At 49.0% G+C, this 13,140-nt stretch overlaps 2 protein-coding genes across 2 annotated transcripts in view; one reads left to right on the top strand and one right to left on the bottom strand.

The window, feature by feature from the left end:
* Positions 1 to 13,140, bottom strand: part of LOC310688154 (uncharacterized protein) — a gene marked incomplete at its 3' end in the record, with an annotated part of 161,985 nt that overhangs the window by 132,437 nt on the left and 16,408 nt on the right. The window lies entirely within an intron of this gene.
* On the top strand, positions 2,238 to 11,481 carry LOC310686865 (uncharacterized protein; the record flags this gene model as incomplete). Its single annotated transcript, XM_083461262.1, has 3 exons — positions 2,238 to 2,413; positions 6,346 to 6,488; positions 9,447 to 11,481. The coding sequence occupies exon 3, from the start codon at positions 9,574 to 9,576 to the stop codon at positions 11,479 to 11,481; it is 1,908 nt and encodes a 635-aa protein (XP_083317388.1). The 5' UTR covers positions 2,238 to 2,413; positions 6,346 to 6,488; positions 9,447 to 9,573.

Below are 13,140 nucleotides of genomic sequence, written 5' to 3'. Positions count from 1 at the left end.
TTCCCCACTCCTGGATCCAAGGGGCCAGCAGCGCATCCATGGAAAGGAAGAGCAGAGCTGCCGCCCTCCTGCGACCCTCCGCGCCCTGACTTACCCCCCCTCTCGCCATGCAGCGCTGGGACCCCCGCTCTCCCCATGGGCCCTATCCTGGGAGAGAGGAGACTCACCGGATCCCAGCAGGCGCCCCCAGGCAGCCTCTGCAGAGCCGAACCAAGGGGACCCCCACACGCCCGACCTCTTGCAGGAAAGGGAGGGGTTGGGCTTTTGCTCTGGAGGACCCTGCCCCCCCCTCTTACTTTCCTCTCCAGGAATCTAGCTCGTTTCCGTTTAACCCTTGGCAAGCCGAGCGCACCCAACTCACGCCTCTCCCTCTCCCGAGAGCCGGAGCATCGCGCACCAATGGCATCCCGAGAAGGCGGAGGAGGAGAGGCTTATGGATTACTTCCGGCAAGGGATACATTCAGTTTTGGACAGCAGCTGAAAGGCCCCCTAACAGCTGGCCCCTGAACAAGGGTCCTAAGAAATCTTCACTGGCTCCCGGTCTGTTTCTGATCACCATTCAAAGTGTTGGTGCTGACCTTGAAAGCCCTAAATGGTCTCAGCCCAGTAGAAGGGAAGGAGTGTCTCCACCCCCATCGTTCAGCGCGGACACTGAGGTCCAGCTCTGAGGGTCTTCTGGCAGGTACCTCATTGCGAGAAGTGAGGTTACAGAGGGCGTTCTGGGTTGTCGTGACTGCCCTGTGGAACGCTCTCCCACCAGATGTCAAGGAGATAAACCATTATACGGCCTCCATTGACACCTGAAAGCAGCTCCGTATCGGGAAGCTTTTAATGATTTATGTTGGGTTATCTTTTCTTCTCTTCTTTTGGCTGGAGCAATCCGGTCTGATGGGTGGGGTACAAAAAAACATGTTGATGTTGTTGTTGTTAGACAGCCTCTTTTGATAGGGCTGCTTTGTTCTGTGCTTTTGGGCTCCTATGTGGGCTTATGGTTTTGGTGCTTGTGGATCTTATGGGATTTAATGTCTTGCCATTATAAATGTATGGGGATGAGTGCATCTGCACAGACACATTTCCGCAAAAAGACCCAAACTCCGGCATGTAGCCGCAGGTGATACAATAGGAGCCTTTCTGCAAATGGCCTTTGCAACACAACTCGCTGGGTGGTAACAAAGTATACACCTTTGCCTCTTTACAACGTAGCCCCGTTTCCTCAATGAATCCACCCATTTCTTGATGAAATGTAACTTCTGCCAGGAAAACCTGAGCTGAAATAGTAAGGAGAGCAAAACAGCAGCCCTGTCTGACCCCCGTCAGCCCCCAGACTCCCCCAGTAACGTGGCAGGAGATTCTTCCTGAGCCCCCGCCCCCTCCGTGAGACGGGTATGACATCATGGATGATCCATATAATCCATTAATGATCCACATGATCCAAGCAGACTGGGCGAAAGAGCAGATCTCTAGGCCTGAATGAAACGGGTCTGCGATGATGGATTCTGGAGTCAAGAAATCCGCCCTTTCCGGTGATCTCTCAGGCTGGCCAGGAAAAGGCAGGGAGCAGGAATCGCCAGGCATCCCGACGGACAGACAGACTTGTCATGTTGCCAAAACACGAACTCGGACTCTGATCTGATTTCCATGTACAACTCACTTTGTGGCACAACCGGGGATGTTTTTGGGGTGCTCTCTCTGTGACGGGGGGGCTACTATCTGAGGGTGCACAAATTGCAACGCGCTTTAGTTCTGGGCTGCTTCACTCCTCGCATGGAGGGGGGGGGGGCTCTGCCTGCAAACAGATCAACAGCTGCCTTGCTTTCTTCCGGGCCGCATTGTGTTACCTCTGAGGGAGACACAAGGGAGTAATTTTACCTGGATGTCGGGATGTGTGTGTGCTCCCTTTCCCCCGTAACACAGGAGTCACAGAGCCCAACTTGCTGCTCAATGTCCACCAAAACATGGACGGATCTAACTTCGTGGGGTGGGGGAGGGAAGGATTTTGCAATGTAAACATTGTGAGGGAGGGGACCCCACTTTGCAGCTGGATTGCCGGGATCAGCCCCTCCCCCGCTCTCCTGATCGCAGAAGGAAGGGGGGAGGGGGGAAACCTTCCTCTCCTCCCCCCCTCAATTCTTTCCCTCCCCTCCCGGCACCTCCTCCTCTCACCCTGCCCCCACAACCCCAATTCCCGCCCCCCATACGTTGCACCCCTTCCTCCTCCTCTTCCTCCTCCTCCTCCTCCAATCCGGCTTCTGCTCCAGGAATGGGGGGGAAGGTATCCCCCTCCCAAACTGCCTGCTTTTCCCGGATGTGGATTGCTGCTCTGCCCCATAGCTCTAGGGGGGCGCGCTTTCGGACCCACCCCCCCGTGGATGTTGGAGGAAAGGAAAGGAGAATCGGGAGCGAGGACAAAGAGGTAAAGGGGTTGCGGGGGGGGGAGAGGGGAGAAAAGGACCCAGAGACCCCCGCCAGCTCCCACAAGCGCCTTCCGTGGGGTCTGGATCCCGGCACGCCTGCTGCGAAGGAGGCTTTCCTTGGCCCCTCAGGCGCCTTGGCAGTGGCAGACATGGGGCGCGCACCCAGGGGGTCCCCACGAGCGCCCCTTGCCCCGTTTCCACTGGCTCCGTGCGGAGAGAGGCGAGCTATGGGAAGGTTAACTGGCGCAAGAGACGCCTGGATAGAGACCCCCCTGCCCCTCCCTTGCGCGTGTTGGTGGCCCCCTCCGGATGGAGAGATGGGGCCGCCCGGCGAGGGGTGAGCCGAGCCACGTGGGGTCTTTGGGTTAATATAAGTTTTAAAAACGGCTCCTTTTTACCCAAGAGCCCATATAGAGGCCTTTTGTGGGTTCTCTATCTGTAGGAGAAAATTAACAGAGACCAGCCAGAGAATACTGAGAAGCAAAGCAGCTAGTAAGCCTGATCTTTAATAATAATAATAATAATAATAATAATAATAATAATAATAATAATAATAATAATAATAATATTTATATCCTGCCCGCCCTGGCCGAAGCTGGGCTCAGAACGGCTAACAACAGGAAAATAGACAACATTCTGAAATCGTTTCATTATCAAATCAGTTTAAATCCGATTCATGGCAACTGTTAACAGGGTCCTCACTCACCACATGCAGAAGAGCGGAGGACCCAGAACAAAGGTGTGACTGCCCTTATATAGACATTTTAAATTGCCCACCCTGGAGTCCAAGACCACCCCCAGAAACATCATACATACAACACAGAAAAGGTGGTCTACAACAGAAATATCTGGGTTTTGGCCACTCTTTTGTTATTATAACTACTTAATTCCTTAATCTAGGTCACAGGTCACAGGCTCACATCCTGTTCATATCTGGAATGTGCCCTTTAGACAGGATTTGTGAGGAAAGAGACAATGGGGAGGTTTCCCACTTGCAGAGAAATATTTGAGGTCGATTTGTGCAAGACCTTTTCTGTGGGGTTTCAGACATGTGGTTTATATATACAGTTATGAACATTTTTATTATTATTTATGACCTTAAAATTCTTATAACAGGATGCAGGGGAGACTCTGGGAGAAAAGGAGGGGGCCGAGGAAGTGGGGGGGAGACGTCTCCATCGTGGCACCCAAGGGGAATCTCCAGAGGGTCCACCTAGGCCTCTCCCTCCTGCTTAGGAAGGAGACCAGAGAGGGATCCCTGGATAGTTGGGGGTCCTGTCCCCCCACTCCTTCCTTTCTGCAACCTACATCCTCCTTCCACCCCATAAGCCCCTGCCTGTCCAGACACAGCCATTCTGCCCAGTCCAACCATTGTTCCCCCTGGAGAGGAGAGGAAATCCCGAGTGGAAGAGGGGAGGGGGGAGGCCTTCTCAGAAGCGGCTCTTGGTTTCCGCCATCCCACCCAGGAAGCAGCCAGAAACCTTTTCCTCTCTCCCAGGCTTCCATCTTTAAGTGTAGTTTCCACTGCCTGGTTCACTGAGGATGAGGATAATGTACACCTGTCATCAGAAACGGGTGCAGAGTCCATGGAATGGCTCTCAGGATTGATACAGAAGTTGCACCTCCAAAGCATTTCTGTTCCTCTTATTCTTTGTAGGCAATGTCAGAGTGACTGACAAGCTGAGATACAACCTATCAGCATCTGATGACAGCCATTGCATGAATCTTCCCAGTCAAAGGACCCATTTTCATGATAGACATTGCCTGTGGCTGGAGGCTCTACACACCGGGTGTGCCTGTGCAGGCCAAAGACTGCCAGTATTAGTACAGGTGAGGTGTGTGTCATTCCCAAATTTACAGACTGTGTGTGAATGAGAGTTTGTGGGTGGGATTATAGTTTACGGCAACCCTGTGATTTTCTCCACCCATAACATTTCGTAAGCTAATATTGCAGTACAAATTCCAAAATAACTACAAAAAGTCACAAGATAATAATAACAATTGCATTCATACCCCGCCCATCTGGCTGGGTTTCCCCAGCTACTCTGGGCAGCTTACAGAACATATAAGAAAGAGTAAAGCATCCAAATTAAAAAACCTCCCGATATAGAGCTGCCTTAAGCTGCCTTCTAAATGTCAGATAGTTGCTCATTTCCTTGACCTCTGAAGGGAGGGCATTCCATGGGGCAGGAGGCCATCTGCCTGGTTCCCTGGAACTTCGCTTCTCACAGTGAGGGAACCAGCAGAAGACCATGACACATGAAAGGTCAAAACCAACAGTTTGAATTGTGCTGAGAAATACACTGGGAGCCAAGGAAGATCCTTTAGGACCAGTGATATGTGGTCTCAGCGGCTACTACCAGTCACTAGTTTAGGTCCACATTCTGGATTAGTTGCAGCTTCTGAGTCACCTTCAAAGGTAGCCCCGTGTATAGCACATGGCAGTAGTCTAACCAGGAGATAACCAGAGCATGGACTACTCTGGCAAAACAGTCAGCGGACAGGGAAGGTCTCAGCCTGCGCACCAGACGGAGCTGGTAGACAGCTGCACTGGACATAGAAATGACCTCCATGAACAGCTGCGAGTTCAAAATCAAGGACCAGGGAGTCGCCCACACCTGTCTGTCCCCGTCACCAAGGGGCAGTACTTCTGTCTTGTCAGGATTCAACCTCAATCTGTTAGCTGCCATCCATCCTCCAATCATCTCCAGACAGCCACACAGGGTATTCACCGCCTTCACTGGTTCCAATTTAAAATAGAGGAAGAGCTGGGTATCATCCACATACTGGTGAACACCCAAGCCAAACCCCCTGATGATCTCTCTCAGCAGCTTCATATAGATATTAAAAAGCATAGGGGAGCACAAAGGGGTCTGAACACTCATCCCCCAACACCACTTTCTGGACACGGCCCAGGAGGAAGGAGGGGAACCACCGTATAACAGGGCCCGAGCTCCCCTAGAGGGTCCAGAGGGATACAATGGTCAGAGGTCTCCAAAGCCGCTGAGATCCAGCAGAACCAGGAAATAGCTTCCCCCTCGGCCTCTAACCCAGGGGTCTGCAACCCGCGGCTCCGGAGCCGCATGTGGCTCTTTTACACCTTTGCCGCGGCTCCGGGGCGGATACTAGCGAGGGGAGGAGACGCATTGTGCGCCCCGACACTCCCCACTGTGGCGGGCACTGTACTGGCTGTGACGTCGCATGGGGGCGGTGCGTGCATTAGTCACGCACTGCCCCGACGTCACCTTCCCGCCCGCTGTCAGATTGCGGCTCCGGAGATATATTTGTTTTAAATGTCACAATGGTTTTGCGGCTCCCAGTTTTTTCCCCTTCAAAAACGGGTCCAAGTGGCTCTTTTTGTCTTAAAGGTTGCAGACCCCTGCTCTAACCCATCATGGATCATCAACCAGGGCAGTTTCAATCTCATTATGTGGCTTGAATCACGATTGGAAGGATAATGGTGCCAGGACCTTTCTTGGTCCTGCAGCCCACAACAGCTTCAGCTGCAATACTTTTAAAAGCTTTGAAGGGGCCACCGGATGGAAGTCTGGGCAGTGTGTTTGGGGGTTCTGGGCTGCCTGCACTACCAGACCCCCTTCTCAGCCTGGCTGATATGGTCCCAAGGAAAGCAGAGCAGTATGTTTGGCACCAGCCTGGCTGCAGGAGTTGAAAGAAGAAGGTGTGCAGGACACCATCCAACCGTCTTAGAGACTCCACTCTGGATTTGTGTGGGTTTCCTTCCATAGCCTTTTCTTCTCCTGAAGACAACTCAAGAGGCAGTGAAGGTTTAGGACCAGAGTTTTCCTTCTCAGTGTGCTCTCTTCCCAGGTGGATGTGCCCCATTTGCCCTTCACTTTCCTTTTCAGTACGGGCAGAATCTGCCTTCTTGACTGTGGGATTCACTGTTGTTCTCATCCTCTCCATCCACCAGGGCCTGCCTTCACCTGCAGCAGAATTCACCAACCCACCAAGGATTTGAGACCCATCAGCTATCCTCACCTGGTTTTGCCGGCCGGTGAGCCATTCCTGGGATTGTGGCCCCTGATTCATCCTGACAGCTTCTGGAAGGCACAGGTGAGAGCTGAGTGCAGGGTGGGGACCAATGGTGGATAGATTACCCCATAAGGTGCAAGATGTGACACCCACCAAAGGTACTACCGCTCCCCTAACAGCCCATGACATCATATAATTATGATATTTGAGACAGAACAGGAAGAAATTCATGTCTCCAGAAATAACACAACTTCAGGCCATTAATGAATCAATACTATATATTCAAGGATGAAGTTTCCATTAAGTACAGTTATCTCCTTGCCTTGAATATCCTGCTTTTCAGTGCCAGATTAGGACAGTCCTCTGTCAGAAGACAAGCACAGGATCAGGCAGCACATCATCATTATAAAGAACCATTGGGGTGGGTGTTTCCGCCTGGGATCCCCATGTGCCATATGCTTTCCTTCTGCTTCTTCTGCTCTCTCCATGCAATGTGAGGCATGTAGATGGAGGTCCATCTACCAGAACAGGAGCTTCCCTGAGCACCCATTCAGCTGACCCCAAGCACCAAGCCTTGTCACTAGTTCTCTGACTGACCCAGGCCACAGTCCCCAGAAAAGACGCAGACCTGGGAATCCCAAAATAATGACATAATAATAATAATTTATAATAGCCTGCCCATCTGGCTGGATTTCCCCAGCCACTCTGGGTGGCTCCCAACAGAACATTAAAAACAGAATAAAACATTAAAGATTAAAAACTTCCCTAAACAGGGCTGCCTTCAGACGTCTTCTAAAAGTCAGATAGTTTATTTATATTGACATCTGGTGGGAGGGTGTTCCACAGGGCTGGCTCTGATACCAAGAAGGCCCTCTGCCTGGTTCCCTGTAACCTCAATTCTCGCAGGGAGGGAACCGCCAGGAGGCCCTCAGAGCTGGACCTCAGTGTCTGGGCTGGACGATGGGGGTGGAAACGATCCTTCAGGTATACTGGGCTGAGGTCCTTTAGGGCTTTAATGGTCAGCACCAACACTTTGAATTCTGCTTGGAAATGTACTGGGAGGCAATGTAGGTCTTTCAGGACCAGTGTTATATAGTCTAGGCGACGACTACCAGTCACTAGTCTAGCTGCTGCATTCCGGATTACAGTGGTGCCTCGCAAGACAAAAATAATCCGTTCCGCGAGTCTCTTCGTCTAGCGGTTTTGTCTAGCGGTTTTTTCGTCTTGCGAAGCAACCCGCTTAGCGGATTAGCGCTATTAGCGGTTTAGCAGCTATTAAAGGCTTAGCGGCTAAAAGGCTATTAGCGGCTTAGCAGCTTAGAAAAAGGGGGGGAGCGAAAAAAATCGCAAGACTCGCAAGACGTTTTCATCTTTCGAAGCAAGCCCATAGGGAAATTCATCTTGCGAAGCGCATCGAAAAACGGAAAACCCTTTCGTCTAGCGGGTTTTTCGTCTTGCGAGGCATTCGTCTTGCGGGGCACCACTGTAGTTGAAATTTCCGGATCACCTTCAAAGAGCGTGTTGCAGTAGTCTAAGCAGGAAATTAAAAGAGCATGCACCACTCTGGCGAGACAGTCTGCGGGCAGGTAGGGTCTCATGCTGCGTACCAGATGGAGCTGGTGGACACAGAATTGACCTGTGCCTCCATGGACAGCTGTGAGTCCAAAATGACTCACAGGTTGTGCACCTGGTCCTTCAGGGCCACAGTTACGCCATCAGGACCAGGGATCCCCCCACGTGCCCACCCTTGTCCCCCAGGGACAGTACTTCTGTCTTGTCAGGGTTCAACCTCAATCTGTTAGCCGCCATCCATCCTCCAAACACCTTCAGGCACCCAAACAGGACATTCACTGCCTACACTGGTTCCAATTTAAAAGAGAGGTAGAGCTGAGTATCATTCGCATGGATCGAAATCATCTGCATCCTCCAGGCGTGCCTGGAGGTGTTCAGCAAACAATCGCTCAATCACCTTGCCCAAGAGTGGAAGATTTGAAACTGAGTGATAGTTGGCCATATTGGCTGCATCCAAATATGTTTTTTTAAGAAACTTTTTAATAACTGCCTCTCTCAGCTGGTCTGGGAAGGCTCCCCAATCGTCCAAGAAGTCTGTCCACATCCTCGGGGGTAACAGATTGGAATTGATCCCACGCAGCTTGACTAGGCAGGACTCCAGCACTCTCCCGCCCTGGCCCTGCTCCCACAGTGGAGTCTACCTCTTTCTGAATTTGAGCAACTTTATCTGCAAAAAACTTTGCAAAATCATTGCAGGAGATCTTGGGGGCCTTACCTGGCCCCAATGGAGCAAGTGGTTCCGTTAAATTGCAAACCACCTGAAAGAGTCTCCTGCTGCTGTTTTCTGCAGATGCAGTAGAGGTGGTGAAGAAGGTCGTCTTTGCCATCCCTATTGCCACTTGGTAGACTCAATGTTGAGCTCTTTTTTTAAAAAAAATCATTTTTATTAAGTTTCCCATTTTAACAATCCAATCAAATCAGATTGAATGTTCGAAATTATACAAATACATATCAAATAGTCCAAATATTCTGCCTAAATTATAATTTTTTTGTTGGGACTTCCCATGTTTCAAGTTCGGGGGGCTCTGATCATCTCATATCTCTGCTGCCTTGAATAGTCTTTCCAATAGTTCCTTTAAATCTTCCTGTTGTTAACCTTCAATGTTGAGCTCTAACATGTGCCTGGTCAAATTCAGATTGAGTCCATATGGACCTCCTGAGGCCAGAGGGACTATGCAGGTGATTTATGAAGATCTTGAGGTGCTAACGGAGGGAACCACTTAATTTGAAAGGCAGTCTCACAGGACAACGGTATTCCAAGATCATGCTGCTTTATTAATGATGATTGAGGATTATGAAAGGTTGCTGATGCATTACTATCATTTGACATCATTGCATTTTCATTTCCTAAAAATTGGGAACATGGGTAGGATGTGGAAGAATGTAGGAGATGTTGAAATAAGAAAAGTTGCTAATGGAGTTTGATGCGCCTTTTTTCCTGCACTCTCTCCCCTGAAACCCAAACAGGATTTCCTTTCCTCCCACTCTGAAGATGGTGATGGAGAAGAACGTCAGAATTCTGGAGGATGGGGCACCTTTGGTTTTATTAGGAATAGCCATTGAAATGTGTGAAATGTGGAATATGCTTCACTGAATGAGCACACATAGTTCACGTCAACGGACTGAAACGGGGAAGAAACCAATTAAAGGTATGGAGAGTGGAAAGAGTTTAACTGACAGTGGAAAACTTAGAACACATCAGCGGACTCACATGGGCAAGAAAGGATTCAAATGCAGGAAGTGTGGGAAGAACTTCAGTCAGAGTAGACAACTAAAATTACACAAACGGACTCACACGGGTGAAAAACCATATGAATGTCTGGAGTGTAGAAAGAGCTTTAGTGATAGTGGAAGCCTTAGAAAACATCAACGGACTCACACTGGGGAGAAACCATTTAAATGCATGGAGTGCGGAAAGAACTTCAGTCAGAATGGAAACCTTAAATTACACGAACGGACTCACACGGGTGAAAAACCATATGAATGTATGGAGTGTGGGAAGAGCTTCAATCAGAGTGGAAGCCTTAAATTACACGAACGGACTCACATGGATGAAAAACTATATGACTGCAAGGATTGTGGGAAGAGCTTCAGACAGAATGGAAACCTTAAATTACACCAACGGACTCATACAGGTGAAAAACCATATGAATGTATGGAGTGTGGGAAGAACTTGAGTCAGAGGGGACACCTTAAATTACACGAACGGACTCACAAAAGGGAGAAACCTTTTAAATGTATGGAGTGTGGAAAGAGCTTCCGTCGAAGAGATACACTTAGAATACATCAACGGACTCACACAGGGGAGAAACTATTTACATGTATGGAATGTGGGATGGCCTTCAGTCAAATTGGAAACCTCAATAAACATCAACAGAGGCATTTAGGGGAGAAACCATTTAAATGTATGGAGTGTGGAAAGAGCTTCAGTCAGGGTGGAGCTCTAAGTATACATCAACGAACTCACACAGGGGAGAAACCGTTTAAATGTGTGCAGTGCGGGAAGTGCTTCACTTATGATGCAAGCTTTAGATCACATCAACGGACTCACACAGGGGAGAAACCATATAAATGTATCGAGTGTGGGAAGTGCTTCAGTTTCAGTGCAAGCCTTAGATTACATCAACGGACTCACACAGGGGAGAAACCACATGAATGTATGGAGTGTGGAAAGAGCTTCAGTCGGATTGGAAGCCTTAGAATACATCAACGGACGCATACAGGGGAGAAACCATTTAAATGTATGGAGTGTGGAAAGAGCTTTGGTGAGAGTGGAAGCCTTAGAATGCACAAACGGACGCATACAGGGGAAAAACCATTTAAATGCATGGTGTGCGGAACAAGCTTTAGTGATCGTGGAAGCCTTACGAAACATCAAAATATTCACACAGGGGAGAAACCATTTAAATGTATGGAGTGTGGAAAGGACTTCAGGTTCAATACAAACCTTAGAAAACATCAACTGATTCACACAGGGAAGAAACCATTTAAATGCATGGAGTGTGGAAAGGACTTCAGTCAGAGTGCACACCTTAGAAAACATCAACTGACTCACACAGGGGAGAAACCATTTAAATGTATGGAGTGTGGAAAGAGCTTCAGGCAGATTGGAAATCTTAGAATACATCAACGGACTCATACAGGGGAGAAACCATTTAAATGTATGGAGTGTGGAAAGAGCTTCAGTTGCAATCCTACCCTTAGATCACATCAACGGACTCACACAGGCGAGGGGAAACCATTTAAATGTATGGAGTGTGGAAAGAGCTTCAGTTACACATCTACCCTTAGAACACATCAGCTGATTCACACAGGGGAGAAACCATTTAAATGTTTGGAATGTGGAAAGAGCTTCAATCAGAATGGAAGCCTTAAATTACACCAACGGACTCACACAAAGGAGAAACCATTTAAATGCATGGAGTGCGGAAAGAGGTTCAGTTACACATCTACCCTTAGAACACATCAACGGACTCACACAGGCAAGGGGGAAACCATTTAAAGGTGTGGTGTACAGAAAATGCTTCAGTCAAAGTGGAAATCTTAGAAAACATCAGCAGACACACAGGGAAGAAACCATATAAATGCATGGTGTGTGGAAGGAGCTTCAGTCAGAGTGGAATCCTTGATTTACATCAACAAACTCCCACAAGAGACAAACCATATAAACGTCAGGAAAGTATATTGAGGTTCAGTCCTAGTGGAAGTCCTACATCAACAGACTCGTGGACAGGAAGAACTTTAACAGTTGACACCTGTAGTGGTTCAAGGGGTTTCTCGTGCGTAAGCCGGTGCCCACACCTGGCTGGGTTGCCTAAGTGAACCTTTTCTGTCCGGACAGCCACTCACCCGTGTGGGATTTATTGATTAGGGCGTGACCTGCTAATTGGTTTACGATCCAACTTAGCTCTTTACAGCGGTCCAGCGCGCTTCCGCTGCGCATTCTGCTCCATTCAGTCACGCCTAGCAGAGTAAACACAGCGGCAAAGCTGTCACTTAGCTTCAGACAAACACACAGAGTACCGGATTGTCCATTTACAGTTTTTTATTGCGCCATTTCTCAGAAAACTCCTGGACTTCTCACAGCCATGACAAACTGCGTCCTTCTCCCTCAAAGACCGAGAGGAACAGAGAAAAACTCCTCCCAGCTTCCAAAGCTGACGTCAGAATGTTGAGGCATCATGGGAACAACTTAACCTCTTAAGTTCCGACTCTAACAACCCGTGGCTGTCTCAATCGCTGGCAGAATCTGTCAGTGGGCGTTTCTTGAACTTCTTCCAGCAAAGAAGTTCTTTCACGCCCATTCGCCTCCTACTTTCCGTGCTCAGAAGCCTTCTGCGCAAGGAAGGCGTAGGCAGCGGAGGACCCTTCCTCCCCCCACTGGTCCCAGGCAAGGAGTCATGTGACTCCCTCTCAGATTCCCCCATCTGCCCCCCTTCTCCACTGGAGCTGAGCTGATTCCCTTCCCCAGAAGATGGGCTGCCTCTCCCAATCCCATGACACTCTCTTCGATCCCTCTGGAGCTCTCTCTCTCCCTCCAGCACTGATGGCAGTTCCCTGACAACACCCTACAAACCCATCAACCCTCAAAGAGGAGAAGCTGTTTAAAGGGAAAGATTGCAGAAAGTGCTTTAGTTATAATGGAGTGTTTGAGGAACATCTAAGGACTCAGAGGGGAGAACCCATTGAGATGTATGGAGTGAGGAACGTGTTCCTTTCAGAGTTTACCCTTCTTCACAGCAATGAACTCAACTCAGCAGAAAATCCATCTTAAAAGCATGTCGTGTATTTGAAGTTCTGGTGTTTATATGTAAAACTGTATAGTAATGAAATAATGAAGGTAACGTCTCACACTAGTGAGTATAATTTTAGATGTAAGGTACCTTTTGATAGTGAGGTGGAGTTGGTGAATCTGAATTTCTGGGATGCTCATTTGCCTGGCAGAAAGCTTTTCTTCGTGAAGCTCCTGCAGATGCCGAGTTGCTGACTTCCCTCCCAGATGACAGGAAGCAAAAGACACACATCCTTTGCCCTGTGTCCTTCCAGCCTCTTTCCTCCCTTGCTCCCTTCTGCCGGTTTGTGTGCCTGACTTGGATATCCTGTGTGCTGTATTTTAATATTGCTGAAACTGGATTTGTGCCTCACTGGGGACCCAGTGAGA

This window comes from Podarcis liolepis, assembly GCF_965112155.1.
Source record: "Podarcis liolepis genome assembly, chromosome: 10".
NCBI classification, from domain to species: Eukaryota; Metazoa; Chordata; class Lepidosauria; order Squamata; family Lacertidae; genus Podarcis; species Podarcis liolepis.
The sequence above is the reverse complement of the archived record's forward strand: the minus strand, read 5'-3'. Positions and strand labels throughout refer to the sequence as shown.